At 43.5% G+C, this 20,216-nt stretch overlaps 1 protein-coding gene across 2 annotated transcripts in view; it reads right to left on the reverse strand.

Annotated features, from left to right (window-relative positions):
• The window catches only part of LNX1 (ligand of numb-protein X 1), a 115,516-nt gene that overhangs the window by 27,752 nt on the left and 67,548 nt on the right, over window positions 1-20,216 (reverse strand). For both annotated transcript variants that reach the window (XM_036106898.2, XM_036106900.2), the window contains 3 exons: window positions 7,279-7,520; window positions 6,532-6,684; window positions 1,766-1,968 (listed from right to left, as the gene is read on the reverse strand). In XM_036106898.2, coding sequence (XP_035962791.2) covers window positions 1,766-1,968; window positions 6,532-6,684; window positions 7,279-7,520 — 598 coding nt within the window. The remainder of the gene's footprint in view (window positions 1-1,765; window positions 1,969-6,531; window positions 6,685-7,278; window positions 7,521-20,216) is intronic.

Here is a 20,216-nt window from a genome sequence, read left to right on the forward strand (position 1 = left end):
GTGTGTGTGTGTGTGTGTGTGTGTGTGTGTGTGGTCTTAAGGTGGTTGCTGCCTATGAGGTCTTTTGCCCATGTTCTCAACAAAAGGAAAAAGAAAATCTCTGTATAGTTTCAAACAAACTGATGTGAATGAGTTTCTAGGCTCTCTTACTGAAAGGCTGCATCCCTTTATTCTACTTCAACGTCCTCAAGCTCAGCCCTCTCATCTGTGCCTCACTCATTATCTGCGGGGCTGATGCTGCATGGGGCTTTCTGGTTTTCATTACTCTGACTAAGCAGGCCCAGCCAGAAGGCTACAGCCCCTAGTGGTAGTCACTGCTTTGCGAGAAAACCATTTTACGATAGCACCGTACTCTGCGGAGGGTCTTAAGGACAGGGGCCCCACAGAAGAGAGACAACCTTCTTGAATTTCTATGGTTGGGTAGGATTTCTTGGTTAGAGGAGGCTCAGAGTGAAATTTTAAGAGGTCTTCCTGCAGCCCACCATCCCGGTTTTTCGCTGCCCCTTCAGGGATGGATGGAGGCTCTCGTGCACAGAGCAGCTCACCACCTTTGTCCACACCCAGGGGAGCTCACAACTCTTGCTCTGCTCGGTCACTGATCCTGCATCTGCTTTCCCCCATCGCACCCAGGCCAGGAGGCGGCCAGGGGATTCTGCTAGACGGTCTTGGCAGCCCTTTGCCTGCCAGGGCCACTTGAAGGTCCTAAGAATCAAGATGTCTTATTATGCAACCCTCCCGGGCAGGACAGCTCCTTCCCTTTGCAGGGAAGCCATGCAGAGTGTCACCCGACTGCACTGTGGACACGCTCCGGAGCTCGACAGGCCCTGCCTTGTCCTCCACCTCAGAGGCCAGTGGGAGTTTCAGGATTGTTATGACAACTGCTTTAAATTCTTTCTCCTCTTATTCCAAAAAAAGAAGAATTTCTTTGCCAGAGAAATAGCGCATGATGTGTCAGGAACCGGCCTGTCAACCACCTAGAAGGAGTGGGATGAAACCCTGCTCTGGGTATCGGACAGGGAATATAGGACCAGGGAGGGATTTCTTGTCACACTTGCCACCTGTCTGACTTCTGTCTGATCAACAATGCTCCCTTCATTCTTTCTCTTCTTGTCAGAATTCTTCCTGAACTCCTTCCTGACACTCAAGCCTTAGAGGACAGAAATGCCCACGGGGCGCTGTTCCACCAACATGCCTGCCCCGCAATGTCTGTGGCTTGGTGGGAATAGCTTAGGATTACCTCTTGGTTTTTCTCATGGAAGGCCATTAAGCCCCCAGACATTTACCATGAAGGGGTGTGTGAATGGGAGTGACTAGATAAAATACAGAATGTTCCATTAATCTGCTCTAAAAACAACATAAGATCTACGCTCCAGTTTTATTTTATGTTATCGTTAAAGTAATAGGAGGAGGTAGACGGAAGGAGAAACGAAGAGGAGAAGGAGGTGGAGAGAGGGAAGCGGGAAGCGGGGACAGAAGCTGGAGGGGAGATGGGGGAGATGAGAAAGACGAGAAGGACAGACAAAATGATACAGAGACAGAACTACTCTTTTACAGAAAGAAGGAGAGACTAGAAGAACAAGACAGAAGGGGACAAAGACCTATCTCAATTATATTACAGGTCTCAGATGAAGAGTCCTCTCAACGTGATAACTACGGAAAGAGACTGCTTCACATTTATTTAGCATTTCCTCCATCCATCCATTGACTTGCTCTGAAGGGGTTTTTATTAAGCCCCTTTTCATGGCCCCACAGCGACCGCGTCTACCTTCAGGATGATGTCTCCTGGCAGGAGCCGGCCATCCCTGGCAATCACCCCATCCCGGTAAATGTGCTGGATAATGATATGGACCAGCGGGGTTTCGCTGCCTCCCACAAGCCTAATGGAGAGGCTTTCGTTGGGATCCACTCGATTGATCTTGACGCTTGTAATTTCACCATCTGGAATCAGGTGATACAACCTTGGAAAGACTAAAATGGACAAAGACAGTATTTATTTAAGACACCCACCCAACGGACATTTCCAACCACTCTTCTTCTTGCCAAACTTTGGTTTCAGCCAAACTAAACTATTCATCGTTCCTCGTACATGTTTTCCATTTTCCTGCCTCTGCGCCAGCATCAGTTTCTCTGCCTGGAATGTTTTTCATTTTAGGCCTAGACCCAATTTTTCCTTCAAGACTTGCATGAAATGATCCCTTTCAATTAAACTCTACCCTGATCCCGCTGTTTCCCTGCTCTGTCTAAACATCCCAATTCCCCCCAAAGCTTCTATTGCTCCCGGCACTGAGCCTTCCGTTATCATCCACGCTCATTTCTTACATCCTCTCCTGGACTCTAAGATCTTTGAGGACACCATTTCTTGCTGTTCTGTGGCTGTGTGCACAGATCACAAGTGTCAGCCAAAGCCTCCTGGGGTGAAGGAGTGAAGGAGAACGTAGGATCATTATGGAATAGACTTTAGTTTCAGCACCTACTTATCGAGCCACAAAACAGAACAAACCTGCTCTTCTGCCTTCTCAGGCCATTTTGAAGCTTTCTCCCTGGAAGTCCCTGCTTTTTCAGGCTTAGGGAATTCCCAGGCCTCTCTCCCAGACACTGGTGTCAATAAAGGGAAGTCACACAGCCTGATTCGTGACCAAGGAGAGCTGGTGGTGTCCAGAGGCTCATCCCTGATCTGGCTGCATTGCTCAATTCAGAGCTCACAGGAGATCCGGAGACCTAGGTGGGTGCCTCCAACTTTATCTTTTAACTGAAGACTCTTCTTTCCACATGAAATCTTCCACGGGTCCCTTCCCCACCAGCCAGTACCCCACCCCTGTGCCCACACACAGAAGAGCTTCCTTAGTAGTCCGGTTTGATAGCGACAGACAGTTGAATGGCTTTATTTTACAATGTGAGGACGTTTGAGCTTAGAGTGGGGAAGTGACAGGACTGGCTGGAGGTTGCAAAGGAAGGTGGCCCTCAGGGCCAGTCACCGCCTGGGGCTCCAGGTGACCTGCCATCCTGTCACCTCCCTCAGGTTTCCGTGGAACCAGGGATCCACAACAGTCCCACAGGGGACTTGCCCTATAGACCTATAAGCCAGCACGGCCGACTGGAGCCGTCCTCTGCCTCAGTCTGAGTAGAAACATGCCAAAGGGATGCCATGACATGCCAGGCAAGCTACACCTAGTTTGGGGCGGCCGCAGCTCCTCCCCCCGCCGCTTGAGTGTGGATGTGGAGGGCGGAGATGCTTTCGCCTCCTGTAGCTGCTGACAGCTGCCTTTGCCCTAAGATTCTCTCTTCATTAAGTCATTTGGGAAGAGGAAAACTGCAGGTCTGGCTCTGCCTAATATGCACTCTGTTTTCAAAACCCTTGACCTTAGTCCATTTTCCCTAATGAACTATGAGTTCATTAAGAAGTGCTCAACTCTCCAGGAACAATACAGAAAGAATTAAAATTACTTCCAAGTATTGCAGAACACGATAAACAAAGCAATTTAGCAGCCAGAGGAAGCCTGAGACGTTGCAAATGTGGGTCCTTCACCTCCACCGGGATGTAACTGAACGTAAGCGATTGGCTTGGCTGTTTGGCTGTGGATAGCAGCCTTAATGTGTCAGTTCCCGGGGCTAGCAGTGCTTGGGTGATTGAGTTCAATTAATGTTTAAACTACTTTGATTACATTAAGTAGGCGTTACCATAAGCGTTTGTTGAAACAGGTCTGGTGACAGGGAATGGTGATTTAAAAAAAAACAAACACTTTGAACAAAGAAAGATTTAGAAATAATCATCAAACTGCTGGTTTTTGTTCCCCTCCCCCTGCCGACCCCCCTCCCCCCTTCAATAGATTTACAAAAACCATCCTCCCAAACTGAAACTACTCAGGCCATTTGAGAGTCTGAAAGGACACACCCAGTTGCACTTGTACATAATATTAATTAGAACCACGCCAGTGAGACTCTAGTGACATTGAAGAGTTAAAATAATTTTTTGGGGTGCTTCGGTGGCTCTACCAGTTGAGCATCCCACTCTTGATTTTGGCTGAGGTTGTGATCTCAGTGATGTGGGATGGAGCCCCACGTTGGGCTCTGTGCTCACCAGGGAGTCTGCTTGGGATTCTCTCTTGTCCTCTCCCTTTCACCCCAGCAAACACACACACAATCTCAAATAAATAAATCCAAAAAAAAATTTTCAACTGCCAAACTTGTGCTGGTCTGGAATGAAATAAAATTGTTCAATATTGTGTCCTCACCAAAGGACTAGGGATTTGATGTTATTTACTGAGTGTTATGTGCCAAGCATTGAGCTAGCCAGTTGCATGCATGCTTTTTGGATTTAGTACTTACAACAACCCTATGAAGTAGATTATTATTATCCCAGCTTCTTAGAGGACAGAATGCTGGAGCTCAGAGAAGTTAAGTAACCTGGCCAGGGTCACACAGCCAATAAGCCGTGGAGACTCTTTGCCCCTGTAAAAAGGATGGATAAACTATGCCACGGGAGTTCATGGGGCCAACCACAGGTTGCTGAAACAATGCAACTCGAAGGCCATTTTTGAAAACTTGGTTGCCTCACAAATCCTGAAAAGACCATCATACCAGCCTTGCCAAGTCTTAACACCTCACCCCATTCTGGAGTCATAGCTTCCTGGGGTATCTCAAGAAATCCATTCTCTCCCACTCTAAGCCCCCTGCACACCTCACGCGGCGGCCATCTTCCCGGAACATAGTGCGGTTCCTGCAATAACACTCTGCAAAAGCTTTCCGGTGTGTTCACTGCCCCAAATCAAGACTCCCAAATGCCCTCCAGGACCCATCTCTTCTCCCACTACTTTCTAACGCACAGTCAAGATCCCAATGCCCATCCGGCTCATAAACCGCCCCGTAGACACAGGTTACACAGCCTGCTTGCAAGTGATGCTTCTTTCTCTTGGGCTGCCGCTGCCATTTATTTATAGCTCACTCTTCATGGTATTTTCTTTCTTTTAGTCATGAAGGAGGCTCTTGAAGCTAGGAACTGGATTTGATAATCTTTATATAAAGTTATAGAGCCTAGGCTAGTACCTTTCACACAGTAATCTCTTATTAAAAAGGTTTCTGCAATAAACAGGCAAATAAATCTTATGCAGGCAGAAGAAAACTTCACGTGGAGGCGAATTCAGGACCCTTTCATAAGAGGAGGACTGGCAGCAGGGAGTTGTAATCCCATATTCACGGCACATTCAGCGAACACCACTGTGTTGCCAGGTACGGTGCTTCACCTTGAGGACACGCACACTAACAAAAGAACTCCTGCTCTTACAGAGGCAGTGACAGTGAAAGGGACACTGTTATAATAAAGATGCAGATGCATCGAGAACACAAAGGAAAGGCGACTGAGGGAGTCGGGGAGGGCTTCTAGGAGGAGGCCAAGCCTATGCGGAGCCTGGAAGGAGGAATGAGAATGGCAGCTGAAGGGGTGTGGGAGTGAAAGCTGAACAACAGCCTGGGAGGGAGAGAGAGAGACACAGTATTCACAGGACTGCAATGAGCTCAGAGTAGTGAGAGCACGGAGCGTGCATGTGTGTGTGCGTGCACAGAGGGGAGAGGTGACAAGTAAGCAAGAGAGATTTTCTAGCACTGCTCATGGATTCTCTGAAGGTGTGATAAAGACAGTGGTTTGGGATCTACCTCTCAACCCCTAGGAGGGGAGTGCCCTTAACCCAGTGGTTACCAGAGTGGGCTCTGGAGCCAGAGAACCTGAGCTAAGGTCCTAGGTCTGTCATTTTCTAGCTGGGTGACTTTGGGTGATTTACTCTCTGGGTGTCCGTTTCTTCATCTATAAAATGAGAATCATCATCATCCCTGTCCCTTAGAATTGTGACATCTAAATGACTTAGGACAAACACTACCTGGAACACAAGAAAGCTCCACTTTTTTTTTAAAGAGCTATCGTTACTGCTCTGAAGGTCTAACATAAGATAAAAAGAAAGTATTTCCTCAGCTGCATTTATAAACACATAGGATCTAAGATCCAACAGAGCCTGGATTCTAGAGCCACATTACCAGAATTCAAAGTTAAGCAAGGTAATTTGGGGCAAGCTAAGTAACCTCCCTGTGCCTCGATTTTCTTATCTGTAAAAGAGGGATAATAATAGTAGCCATTTCATAGGTTTGTTGTGAGCATTAAATAAGTTAATGCATGAAAAACACACTGAGAACCACACATTATACCTAGTCATAAGAAGAAAAAAGTACTTACATAGCATTTACTGCATGCCAGCCATGTTCTAAATGCTTTTCACTTAATTATTATTATTTCTTATATGTGTTAAGCTAGCACCTGAAGGTAAGGGCTCCAAAACCTATTTGCTCACCCTCTGTGAAAAGAGAACAATCATTTCTGCCTTTAGTTACTTATGTAAGAAGTAGGCTGATCAAGGTAAAAAATATTTTATGCCCTTGTGAAGAGAGGTGTCCTAGAAAGTGGGTGGTGGTCCGGTTCTCATCATCCCTGATGTCATTCTGGAAGCCCAGCCCATGTCCGTCCAGACTCACAGGGAGGTCACTTACCTTCAGGGGCAGTGGTGTCTTCAGAATTTTCTCTGCCCTGGTCAGCTTGGTTGGCAACTGTACTCCCACTCTTTGTCCTTCGAAGAACACTCAAAGCTCGGTTTATTTTTTTAAAAGATCTGCTTCTGATAGTGGATCGCTCAAAGGGCCGTGCTGAGGACAAGAGAGAAGGAAGAAACAGTAGCTACACAGTCACAGAAATCCTCTTTTATGTGCATGTCTGGTCGGATATATACAATAACACAAGAAGAGTGATTACTTCTAGGTGGTAGAATGATGCGATTTGCTTCTCTGTTCTGTCTCCGTTTTCTACAGTGAAATATGTAAGGTTTAAAAACCTGCGTTTCTAGGTGGTAGAATGATGCGATTTGCTTCTCTGTTCTGTCTCTGTTTTCTACAGTGAAATATGTAAGGTTTAAAAACCTGCGTTTCTTTTTTGCTGGGCTGGACTGAAGGTAGCAGCACTTTCCTTGAGCAGCATGGATGGGAAGGTGCTGACACTATGGGGTGGTGAATCATCAGGCCCAACTCTACCCCTTCCACTAAGTTCAATTACACATTTTTAACGATCTGAGGTACTTATGGTTTCATTTCACTTTGGAGAATTAGACATTGGATTGCTGCTGAAACTGCCAGAATGATTTCCCCTTAAAAAAAAAAAGTCTAGAACTTTCTACAGTAAATATTCCACAGAGGGCAATCTCAAGGCAAGGAGCCCATTCCCAGACAACCACCCATTTGACTCACCCCTAGTTCGGTTGCTCCGGCCAGAGTCCAAAGGGCTGTCTGCTGGCTGACCATCCTCCGCTGTGGACACGTAGGCAGGGTTGTCTAGGCCAGGCTCATTTGTCACCAAGGAGACAGTGGCAGCTGCAGAGACCTCTGGGGAGAGTGCTGTTGCTGTGAGGCTCACGCAGCCGTCTGGGCAGCCATCTTGAGAGCGCCTCTTCTTGTCTTTGGTGAGGCCATAGTGGGAAGCACCTTTACAGCTGTAACAAAACCAATAGGAGGTCAGAAAAGGCTTTGGCTTTGCTCATTGTTCAACCCGGCTTCTTCACGTACACATGCTTGCTGCACTTGGAACGGGAGTTGTTCACTCCTATGTCCCACCCCCCACCTTATCACATGTAGGTACTCAATATACACTCACCAACTAGATGATTTAATGACTTGAGAAAACAATTTTTAAAAGATGTTTTTGCATTCTCTTAAAGCGCTCTCAGTACACTGGCCTCTGGCATGCAAATGTATATAGTTGTCATGGTGTCTACAAGACTAGAGCTTGAGGCGGGCACTCTTCAACTGTTTGGACTTAGTAATTCTCTCTTGTTGGTGTTTATTTTGACCACAAAAGCCCTTAGTCACACTCAGTCCTTTCTTTTAGGTTTGGTTCCCAAAGCACTGAACATAAATACAAAGCTCCTCCCAGATTCCATATTTAACTGTCCGTGGAAACAGAATCGCCATCACCACAAAGCCACAGGGGTTTACTTAGCATTGGTATTCTCTAGAGGCAAGCTTGCTGGCTTCCATGCTCTACCTCTGGGCTACTGGCCAGAACCAGGGGCCAGGGGCTCCTGAGCACCAAAGTCCCATTCATTGTCATGTCTTCTAACATTGGGAAAGTAAAACTACATTCGTGGTCTCTAAAAAGAAAACCATAATTGTCTATAACCATTCACTCCCCATGTTGAGGAGCAGGCCCAAGGGCCAGGAGGCCAAGGTATAAGCAGATCTAGGTCCATATTTTGCTGTGAATGTACATCCATGTGTCACTGAGAAGGTCATTTCAGCTCTTAGGGTTTTGGTCAGAAGATGGGGATGAGTTGACGATCTCATTGTACTGTGGTGAGCAAGTAGCTGCAGATGGCCACACCAGCTCCCACAGTTGTTGTGAAGGCAGAAATCATGAGGGTGAGCCCCTTTAAGAAATGGCCATTTGCTTATAATAGATGTGCTAATTATTTTTATCAATTCATTATAGAAAATGTTATGTGGTTGAGCTATTTTAAATTACCCTCTGAGAGCCTATTTGGAGTGATGCTTCACATTCTTGAAAGTAAAAGGAATCCAATAGCAGTCTACAGGTGATATGCACACAATTTCATAGCCTGTAGAAACAGAGCTAGTGGATAGAATGGCTTACTGTCTGGTTCTGAATCCTTGCTCTGAAATTTACCTCTGTAGTCTGGGGCAATTTTGTTAACCTGGTTAAACTTCCTAATCTACACATACATTTGGGGCTGCTGTGAGGTCGCGTCGATATTTTAGTACCCTGCCAGAGATATAGTAAGTTATCAGGAGATTGTAGCTACTTCCGTAATCAATCCATTCTGGGATGCTTGTTTGTTCATACTCTAACATCTCTGAGATTAGAATGCATGGGTGATGGAGTCATGCAGCTTCTACTGTGCCAAGCTGCAGTCATGATGCGGATACGATTATCTGAACAGGGCAGACACAGTCACGGGGTGGGGGGCATCTTCTAACTTCCATTGAGTTGCGTCCATTCTTGGCACTATGCCATTGAACTGAATTGGCATTAATGTCTTAGAAAAGATTACATTATCATTCAGCACTGAAATGAAAAGTTACTGCATATACAAAAAGTCTCAAAAACAGAGTAGTGGCGCCTAAGTTTGATGTTGATGAAGCAAATATTCACTGTTAAGAGAACAGCAATTCCATATTTTCTTGCAAAGAGACAAGCAAATGCTTTATTTGCTTAGAAAGAAAGATGTCCCCAAGGAGATAAAAAGTGGTGTTATATTTCGTTACTGAGACCATTCAATAGGATTGGACTATTTCATGCCAAACAATACAACTAGAGGGCAGGAGAGGTCACCAAATTTGTCTGAATGGATTTCAAAGTCCTAGGAGTCCAATGTGACCAATCCACACACTGCATGCAAATCTTTAAAGGTGTTTTGGAATAATGTAACCAGTGACAATATTTAAAACTGTTGGTATGTAAAATATGTTTCGTATGATCAATGGCATCTTAGATCTGATGAAATGTGGTTTTAATATTAGTAGAAACGGACTTTGATTATACAATCCCATACCCTTATCTTATAGAAGATGAAACAGGCCTCCAGTTTTTAATGCTAGTCTTTTTCTCACCGAAAAAGTTCAAGCTCCTTGCTTGAATTGGTAAGGTTTTATTGTTCTGATTAGCTACTTTGGCTTGAAATTGTCCTGCTTAAAAATAGCAAACTGGTTGATATGGGAAACTGAAAAATTGGAAGAACTGTGTGATGGAAAAAATAAAAGCCAGCATGCATTTGAACAGTTCCAAAGTCATAAATACATGAGTGGAACACTTCTACCCAAGCCAGCAATATTTGGTTAGCAATGCATGGGAAGGAAGTTCCTAGACCATTTAGTTGGACTGGAAACAGTCTTTCTTTTCTTGGGGCAGCATTGCCCTTGACCATGTGCCCTGCCAGAACAGGAAATGAATTTCCCAGTTGGACAAATGGCTGGTAAGTCATGGCTTCCTGGGAGGACATAGCATATCCCAGTGGAACAAAGGGACATCTTATTTTGCTGCCATGACCCTGTGGAGGATTAAGGTATTTAAAATATCTGAATCTGAAGACTATACCATTAAGAAACAATTGCTGTTCCAAGTCCTTGGGGTTCCAGAGTCACGTTTTTTAGTCTAGGAAAGGAAAACCTTATAAAATGGGTAAGTAATCTTCCCAGTGGCCTCAAATCATAGCTATCCTTACAACAGTTTGTGTGTGTGTGTGGGGGGGGGGTACAGAATCTAGAATTAAACTTTCAGACTCATATGCCTTGTATAAAAAATGTTCTGCTAAAGCAACCCATAACTGTGTGATGTTGCTTCCTCCAGTTTCTTGGCTTAGCTTGAATCCAAGGCACAGAATGATCTATGAAGGTAGCAGCTTGTACTTACTAATTATCTCTTTTGTGGTGATTAATACTGAGGCCTCTTGATTTATAAGCACAAAAGAGGGGAGGAGTAAGGAAGAGCTGATTAGCATTGGCCGGTACAAGAACATACAGTGAACCCTGGGTTGTGTTCAAAGGAAGCAGGATTTATTCTCCCTTTTAGTTATCCCGAGCACTAAGTACTCTCAGGTGGTGATGGGTGATGGCCATGAACTTGAAGGATGAACACAAGGAACATAAAAAACCCATTTTTCAACCAAACTATGCACTTTGGATATGCCATCTGTTCAACAAAGCAACTCTGAAAATCAATTATTATTATTATTATTTTTGGTAATAAAGTGCTGGGATCCTGAGCTCCTATATCAAAGTTAGCAGAGGCAAATCAGTCTTAATATAAGAAGTGGACAATGGATGTGCCATGGAATTTTTGCCTTTTTTTTTTTCTGCAAGGGGATGGGGAGAAAGAAGAGAAAATGAACTCCTTTCTTGCAAAAATTCCTGAGTCCATGAGTTTGCTACTGACAGGAGTTGACCTGAAGCTGGATAGACCCTAACATAATTCACAGAGGCTCTGATGGGGTGTCCTGCAGAATTCAGCCAACCAGGAAGCACGAGCTGCTTTGCAGTGGACGGCTCCCTTCTGACAGTGAACTTAACCACTTAGGATAGAAGAATATACATTGCCTGTAAGTAAGAGCCTCAATACCTCATCATAATAGTCTGGCTAACTACGCAACCTCCCTTTGATCTAACTTCCCTCACATTCTTTCTCTCTGTTCACTTCTGAACTAGGTAAACGTCAAGTCTGTTCTGCATATTGAGTTCATTAATTGCCCAGTCTGATCCTACTTTAAGCCAAGTCTTTTTTTTTTTAAAGATTTTATTTATTTATTTGACAGAGAGAGGCACAGCGAGAGAGGGAACACAAGCAGGGGGAGTGGGAGAGGGAGAAGCAGGCTTCCTGCTGAGCAGGGAGCCCGATGTGGGGCTCGATCCCAGGACCCTGGGATCATGACCTGATCCGAAGGCAGACGCTTAACGACTGAGCCACCCAGGTGCCCCTAAGCTAAGTCTTATAAACTCATATGCTAGTGAAGTGAGGAAACAAGGATGGTGAGGCCAGGTGACCATGGTGAGGTATGCTGCTCCATTTCAAGGGTCCAGCAGCTGTTACAGGCCTTTGCTGGTCCTTGTCTCTGGAAGACCAACCTAAGAGCAATTAGTAAGAAAAAGAAATAAAATGCATCCAAACAGGACAGGAAGATATATACTGTCACTATTTGCAAATGACATGATATTATAGAAAACCCTAAAGACTCCACCAAAAGACTATTAGAACTAATCAATGAATTTGGAAAAGTTGCAGGATATAAAATCAATATACAAAAATCTGTTGTGTTTCTATATACTAACAATTTCTGATAATTCATTAAGAAAACAATTCCACTTATAACAGCATCAAAAGAAATAAAATACCTTGGAATAAATTTGGCTAAAGAGGTGAAAGATCTGTACACTGAAAACTGTAAGACATTGATGAAAGAAATTGGAGATGATACAAATAAATGGAAAGATATTCTATGCTCATGGCTTAGAAGAATTAATATTGTTAAAGTGTCCACACCACCTACAGGAATGTAGATTCAGTGCAGTCCCTATCAAACTTTCAATGCCAGTTTTCACAAAAATAGAATAATCTAAAATTTGTATGGAACCACAAAAGACTTCCAATAGCCAAAGTAATCTTGAGAAAGAACAAAGCTGTAGGCATTGCCTGATTTCAAACTATTTTACAAAGCCATAGCAATCAAAACATTATAGGCTTGGCATAAAAACAGATATATGGATCTAGGGACAGAATAGAGTCCAGAAACAAACCCACGCATATATGGCCAATTAATTTATGACAAAAGTGGCAAGAATATACAATGAAAAAAGGACAGTCTCTCTTCAATAAATGGTGCTGGGAAAACTGGACAGCCACATGCCAAAGAATGAAGCTAGAGCACTGTTTTACACCACATGCAAAAATTAGCTCAAAATGGATTAAAGACTTGAATGTAAGACCTGAAACCATACAACTCCTAGAAGAAAACATAAGGAGTTAGCTCCTTGACATCAGTCTTGGTGATGACTTTTTTGGACCTGACACCGAAAGCAAAGGCAACAAAAGCAAAAATCAACAAGCGGGACTATATCAAACTAACAAGCTTCTGCACAGCACAGGAAAACTATCACCAAAATGAAAAGGCAAACCACAAAATGGAGGAAAATATTTGCAAATCATGATAAAGGGTTAATACCCAAAATACACAAAGAATTCATGCAATAGCAGAAAACAATCAGATTAAAAATGGGCACATACAGATGACCAACAGGTACATGGAAATACGCTCAACATCACTAATCGTCAGGGAAATGCAAATGAAAACCACACTGAGATATCATTGATATAGCGCATGTTAGAATGGCTATGACTAAAGACCAAGAAAGAAGTATTGGTGAGGATATGGAGAAAAGGTAACCCTTGTGCGCTGCTCGTGGGAACGTAAATTGATGCAGCCACTCTGGAAAACAGTATGGAGTTTCCTCAAAAAAAGTAAAAATAGAAATACCATATGATCCAGCAGTTCACTTCTAAGTATTTATTTGACGAAAACAAAAACACCAGTTCAAAAAAACATCCGCACCCCGTGTTCACTGCAGCATTATTCACAAAAGCCAAGAAATGGAAACAGTGTAAGTGTCCATCAGTAAAGGAATGGATAAAGAAAATGTGGTGTATATATACAATAAAATATTATTGAACATAAAAAAGAAGGAAATCTTGCCATTTGTGACAACATGGGTGGACTTTGAGGTCCATTATGCTAAGTGCCGTAAGTCAGAGAAAGACAAATATTGTATGATCTCACTTATATGTGGAATCTAAAATAACAGTAGCAAAAACAAACAAAAAAAACCCCTCAGGGTGATAGAAACACATTGGGGTTTGCCAAAGGGAATGTGGGGGTAGGTAAAATGGACAAAGGGGATCAAAAAGTTACAAACATCAGTTATAAGATAAAGAAGTCATAGGGATGTAATGCACAGCATGGTGACTATAGTTAATAATACTGTATTGCATAGTTCAAAGTTGGTAGAAGAGTAAATCTTAAAATTCCTCCCTGAAATAAAAATTTGTAACGATGCAATTGATGTTAACTAGACTTTCTGTGGTGATCATTTCACAATATCAAATCATTATGCTGTATACCTGAAATTAATCACTAATATATGTCAGTTATACCTCAAGAAAAAAAAAAACAGCCTAGTGTTGCTGGAATGAAAACTTTATAAGCTGAAATCCAGTTTCTAATGTGCAGTCTCTTGATTTTTAAAAGTTAACAAATTCAACATTTTAAAGCCCATGGCATGGGTCAAACAAAACACATCTGTAGGCCAGATCTATCTCAAGGGATGACAATTTCTACCTCTGGGAATTAAAACAAACAAACAAACCAACCCTGCCAATGTGAGTAGGTCTGACACATTTCTCTCTTTTCAGTCCTCTTTGAGGCAATGCTGCCCTCCTTTTACTCTTTCCCCAATCTCCCTCTGTCCCCACTTGAGTGAGGGTGTGTGTGTGCATGCATAGGGAAGATGGCTCCAAAAGGGGTTTTCCTTCCATGATTTGCCCCAGCCCTATTTTTTTTATAAGTACAAAAATAATTTAATAAAATTCAATATTCATTATATGCATATACCTCTCAGCAAAGTAGGAATAAAAAGGAAATTCTTCAACTTGAGAATATCTATAAAACATCCACAGCTAACATCATGTTTAATGTTGAAAGATGAATGCTTTTTCACTGAAATCAGGAACAAGACAAAGATATCCTTCCTCACTATTCCTTTTTAGTATTGCACTAGAGGTTCTTACCAGTGCAATATGGCAAGAAAAAGTAGTAAACAGCATACTGATTGGAAAGGGAGAAATAAAACTGCTTCTATTCACAGAAGACATGACTGTCCATGACATACTTTAGACATGCAATTGATTTTTGTAAGTTAACCTTGTGTCCTGCAACTTTATTGAATGTACTTATCAGTTCTACTTGCATTTTAATATTTTACTTGCGATTTTCTATCCAGCCCTATTTCTGATCAAAGAAGACAGAGAAGGAGACTAAGTTCTCAACTGTCTGTCTTTCACTGCTAAGAGAGCTAATTACTTGCCCTAAGCTATTACATAATGAGAAAGGGAGCCATTCAACCCTAATGGGTGTATTTGCTCTTTCAGGCAAAGAGAATCAAGATCAGGGGGCTCTGGAGGGAAGCAAGCTCCTCTGCCAATGGCTGGGTCTTAGGCTTCAGCTGCTCCACTGAACAGGAAGAGTGACTCAAACTTTGCTCAGGGTCCTTGGGGCCAGGCCAGGGGACTGCTGCAAGAGACATGGTCACCATGAGATAGCAAGAGGCTCTTGTTTGTGTCCTTGGATGAGGCAGCAGGGGGATAGGCCATTGAGATTCTCGGGAACCCATAGTGCTCCAGCTCCGAGAAAGCTTTATCAAGGTGCTGGTGACCCTGCAGACTGAGAGTGGGCATCAGACATGTGTGCTCCATTTCCCGTGCCAGCACCTTGGCCCTCCTGACCCTGTATCTCCCTTGCTTTACAACACAACCAAGCCCATCTCCCTGCCCCTGGTCTTTCTCCCCATCCAATCTATCCTAACTTCGCCATTTTACTCAAAAAATTTCCTGTAGAAATATTTCCCACTGCTTACCAGATAGTCCCAATTCCTCATCCTGACATTCTAGACTTTGCCTGATTTGTAAGGATCGTGGGCTCCCTACAGAGTCTGGCAAGCCAGAAGGGGGGCGGGGAGAAGACAGCTATTACCTATTGATCTACTATGTACTGTGTTATGCTCTACATGTGTGGTATTCTTTACCCCTCGTGACTGTCCTGTAATAGTCACGACACCACCTCCACTTTACAGATGAGGATATGGAAGCCAGCAGGGAGGAAAGCCTTGTCTAGGTTCACAGAGCGGAGCTGGGATTGGAATCCAGGCTGTGGGGTTCCATGCTTTCTCCCCTCCCATGGCCTGGCCTCCAGCCCAGAACTTTCCCTGCACTCCAGGCTCATGTATCAACCTGCTTCCTTCACGTCTTCATTTCCACATCTCATAGGCACCTTGAACTTAACCTATCCAAACACCCTAAGCTTCCCTGCCAAACCAGCTCTTCCCACATCTTCCCGGCTTTATTGAACAGCACCTTACATCCTTCCTGTTGTTCAGGTCAAAAACCTCAGGTCATCCCCAATTCCTTTATTTCTCTCAGCACTCCAAATACAACCAAGAAGATATATCCGGAATCCAACTACTTCTCATCACTTCCACTGCCACCATCCTGGTCCAAGTGACCATCCTCAATGCCTGGATTATTGCCACAGCCTAAGAGGCTTCCCTGCTTCTACACTTGTCTCCCTTCCCCATCTATTCTCCATAGAGCATAAGGTACTCACAATGGCTCACAAGGTCCTGTGTTCTCTGTCCCATTGCTTCTGCCTTCATCCCCACCCCTCACTCATTCACCTCCTGCTGATTCTCACGGGGCCCAGCACATTCCTGCTTTGGGGGGCTTTGCATTCTGCTGTTGTCCCTGTCTCTCCAGGTTCCCACCTGGTCTGTTCCCTTATCTTCAGGTCTGTGATTAAAATCCACCTTCCTTGACTACCCTACTTAAAGCAACTTTTTTTTTTTTTTCCTGGCACAACCTATCCCCATTCCCTCCCTCCTACTTGTTTTTCTCTACAGAACGCAAGCTCCAAAGGGAGGTTGGGAAGAGTCTGGTTCCATACTTTAGCCAATAGAAACAAATTGTGAAATCTTGATCCTTCTAGGAAAGTGAGGACTTCTTCATTGGTACTCATATTGGTGCTGGGGAAGAGTCCGCTTGTAGATTCCCACGTCTCTCCCCGCCTACCTTCGAGTGACATTAGCTCTGCCCCAGCCAACCGGTTAGCTCTGGGCAAGTCTTGCTCCAGGGTCTATAAAGGGACAAAGTCTTGCTTACCCAGGTGCATCTTAGAGGGTCTGAATAGCACGTACATTTGCTAGGGCAGGCACTCAGTCCACATTTGTGGAGTTGAACTAAGCAACAGTCACCCTTTTGGCATTCACTTTAGTGAAATTATCAAACGGGGGATGGATGGATTCAACCCCATGGTCCCGACAACACAATTATCGTGATTGTGATAGGAAGCCAGTCTCCTTTTTTCCTTTCAGCAAGCTCAGGATGTTCCTTTTAATTTCCCTCACTCCAACTCTAGAGGAGAAAAATGGGAGGGAAGAGGGAAGATTTTTTTTATTTCTCTTCCCCTTTTCACATACTTCCCTAGTAACCTTTTTTTTTTTTTTTTTTTTTTTTTTTTTTATCTTTCCTTGATACCCAATAGGATTTTATTTGATCTGGGTTCCAAAACTAGTACACACATAGAACCAAGTAACAGTTACCATACATCTTCTTTTGATGGATTATGCTGGTAGTGCAGGGCAAGTGATTTTAAAATACTGTTTTTCATTCAATATACACTTACAGAGTGCTTCCTGAGAAAGTGAAGTGGAAACAGCACAGGCTTTCGAGTTTAAAACATCTGGATGGGAATCCTAAGTCTGCCACCTTCCTGCTCTGTGACTTTGAACAAATTCCTTAATCACTGAGTCTCATTTCCTAGATATAAAATGGGCACAGTAATGTTTACTGTAAGATTTAAAGATTCACACAAGGTGCCCATCAGTACTGGAATGTAGGGGCAATGAGCAGTACTTAGCATGGTTACTGCATATCAGGCATGATGATAGACAATATGGATGCAAAACAAAACAAAACCTTCTACGCAGTGTATGCTCGCAAGGAGACGGACGTGAAAACAGAAAAATCACCAGGCCCCATTATCTGAGGGAGATAGAGGTACAACAAGTGTCGAAAGACAAGAGGAAGGGGCCGCTCGCTCTGCTTGGAGGTAGCCAGGGAAGGCTTCCCAGAGGACGTGAAACTAGAGCTGAATCTAGAAAAATGGAGGACGTTGGTCTGGCAGTCTAGATATGAATGCTACTTTCAAAGGCCCCAAGGATGAAAGTACATGGCAGGTACCAGCATTATTGGGCTCAGTGCAGACTTTGTCCCAAGTGACATTGATGCGGGGGAAAACAGAGCTAAAGTGAGACCAAAGAGGAGGACAGATGCTGGGAGTGTGCAGGAGATAAAGCCCAAGACACCAAACTACCAGTCCCTAATCCACTTCTGAGGTTCAGCAGGATTAAGCCATGCCCGTGGGGGCAGGAGATAATTGGGCTTTGAGAAATCTGATGCCAACATTTGAGTGGGTAAGAGGGAGCTGGAGGGATGAAGTTGACAGCAGGAGGCTCAAAGTCACCTCCTCAGAGATTGACTGTCCATCTAAAATGAACCACCTCTCTCACCAGCACCTGATTTTACTTCCTGGCACTTAACATCTTTGGAAATTATTCTGTATGTCTACTTGCTTCCCTTGTAAATACATGTCTCCCCCAAAAAGAACACAGCTTCTGTGAGATTGAAAGTCCAGCTTGTCTTGCTCACCATGAGATTCTCAACACTGTGCTGACAGCACTCATGGACGTGGGTATGTCAGCAGCCTGAGAGATTTGGGAAACAGCTGTTTTTTCTTCTTCCTTTTATCAGATGCTGTTTATACTTTTAATTGTGCTGGCCCAGATAGCTTTTTTTCCTTTGATGGATTTTATTGAGGTATAGTTGACCTATGACATTATTAGTTTCAGGTATACAGCATGACTTGATATTTGTATATATTACAAAATGATCACAATAAGTCTACCTAACATCCATCACCTACACAGTTACATTTTCCTTGTAATGAGAACTTTTAAGACCTACTTTTAGCAACTTTCAAATATACAATACAGTATTATTAACTATAGTCACCATGCTGTAACCTCCATGGCTTATTTTATAACTGGACATTTGTACCTTTTTACACCCTTCACCCATTTCACACACTCACCCCCACCCCGTCCACCACCAATCTGTTCTCTATATATAGGAACTCATTTTTTTTTTAATACTCCACATTTAAGTGAGATCATACGGTATTTGTCTTTGACTTATTTCACTTAACATAATGCCCTGTGCTATGTTTTCCCTTGCTCCTTTTATTAGATGCTGTTTATACTTTTAATTGTGCTGGCCCAGATGTGTTTTATTTGTTGCAGGCTGCCTAGATTCTTTTTTTCAAAGAAGGCAGGCTATATATTTTAAATACATGATGACTAGTATTTCATGATCCTTTTAATGCACAGCACTAGAAATTCTTGTGTTTAAGATAAAAATAAATGCATCAATCATCATCTTCCAAAACAGTCCCATTTGAGCTCCCTGAGCCCACCCTCGAGCAGGACCCACCCTTGTGAATTAATCCTGATCATGTTACTTGGATAAGACTCAAGTAACAGTAACACCACTCCTATTAAGGTTTCCTCTGGTTCTCAGGCAGCCTGGTCCCGAGCACACAGCCTCCTTAGGGACCTTCCTGAGTTCAGATTGGATAGTTTCTAGAATTCATTCACTATACCTGCAGCTTCTTCAGTAATCTCTTTGGTCGAAGAATGTTAGGTAAAGTCATTCCTCCTTGTCTGGATTACTTTTTCTCCTCCTCTAAGTTAAAACCCATGTTCCCTGGGATCGAATTACATGGCCACTCACGAAGCTACTAGAAACCATACATGAAAAAAGTCATTAGCACTTTTGTGTAGTCACAAGTGAAGTAAACATCAGTTAATAAGTAAGAGAGGTCATCAGTTGGTCAAGCCCACCCTCTGGGAATTCGTTTAGACCCGGAGTATGAACTTGAGCCTGAAAGGCTCTCCCCCTGGGGAGCCGATGGACTTCTTACATCACCACCGACCACATACTCCTTCCTCTCATCAGTCCCTTTCTTCTGCCTCCAGACCACTAGGGAAAATGTCCCCAGCAATTCCAACCACCCCTGCCTCACTTGTTAATGAATACCAGAAAGGGAAAATTAAAAACACACAGGAAAGCAATGGGGGAATGCAGGCCAAGCTTTGGGTAGCTAGAACACCAGCCTCTTGACTCCGGCACTGTGAAGTGGGGAGAGGGGCAGGGTGCTCTTAAGGTAGAATTGGCTCAGGAAACAAAGAGGTCTGATGGACAACCTAAGCAAGCACTCTTGACTCGGTTTACCCAAGATGCTGATCTGTTCCTCCAGTGATCTATGGGACAGATCACCCGCTGCCATGCACACATTAGAAACGTTGGCCAGTCTCTGCGGAGTGTATTTTGCGGGAGGCAGGGAAGAAGTAGATATTCTTTAACCTAATGTGAATGGCTCTCCTTTTCTATTTTTTTCTATTTGTTTATAGAGTTAGGTCTGTAAGATAATCTGTGGCTACATCTTTTCCATCCTTCAAATCTCAACTCATGAGTTAATAATGTATAATTACAGCCAGCACGGACAGTAGACTTACTATGGACCGGGTACTATTGCACATGCTTTACACAGATTAACCCGTTCAAGCCCTCACATCCGCTCAATGAGAAAGATCCCTATCACCATTTGCTAATGAGAAATTAAGGCCCAAAGAGATTAAGTAACTTTCCTAAGGTCACACAGCTGAGAAGTAGAGGCACTGAGATTTGAACCCAAGGCTTTTAACTGAGGCATGCACCTTAGGACCATAAGATACCATGCACC

The sequence above is a fragment of the Halichoerus grypus genome, chromosome 3 (genome assembly GCF_964656455.1).
Source record: "Halichoerus grypus chromosome 3, mHalGry1.hap1.1, whole genome shotgun sequence".
In the NCBI taxonomy this organism is placed as follows: Eukaryota; Metazoa; Chordata; class Mammalia; order Carnivora; family Phocidae; genus Halichoerus; species Halichoerus grypus.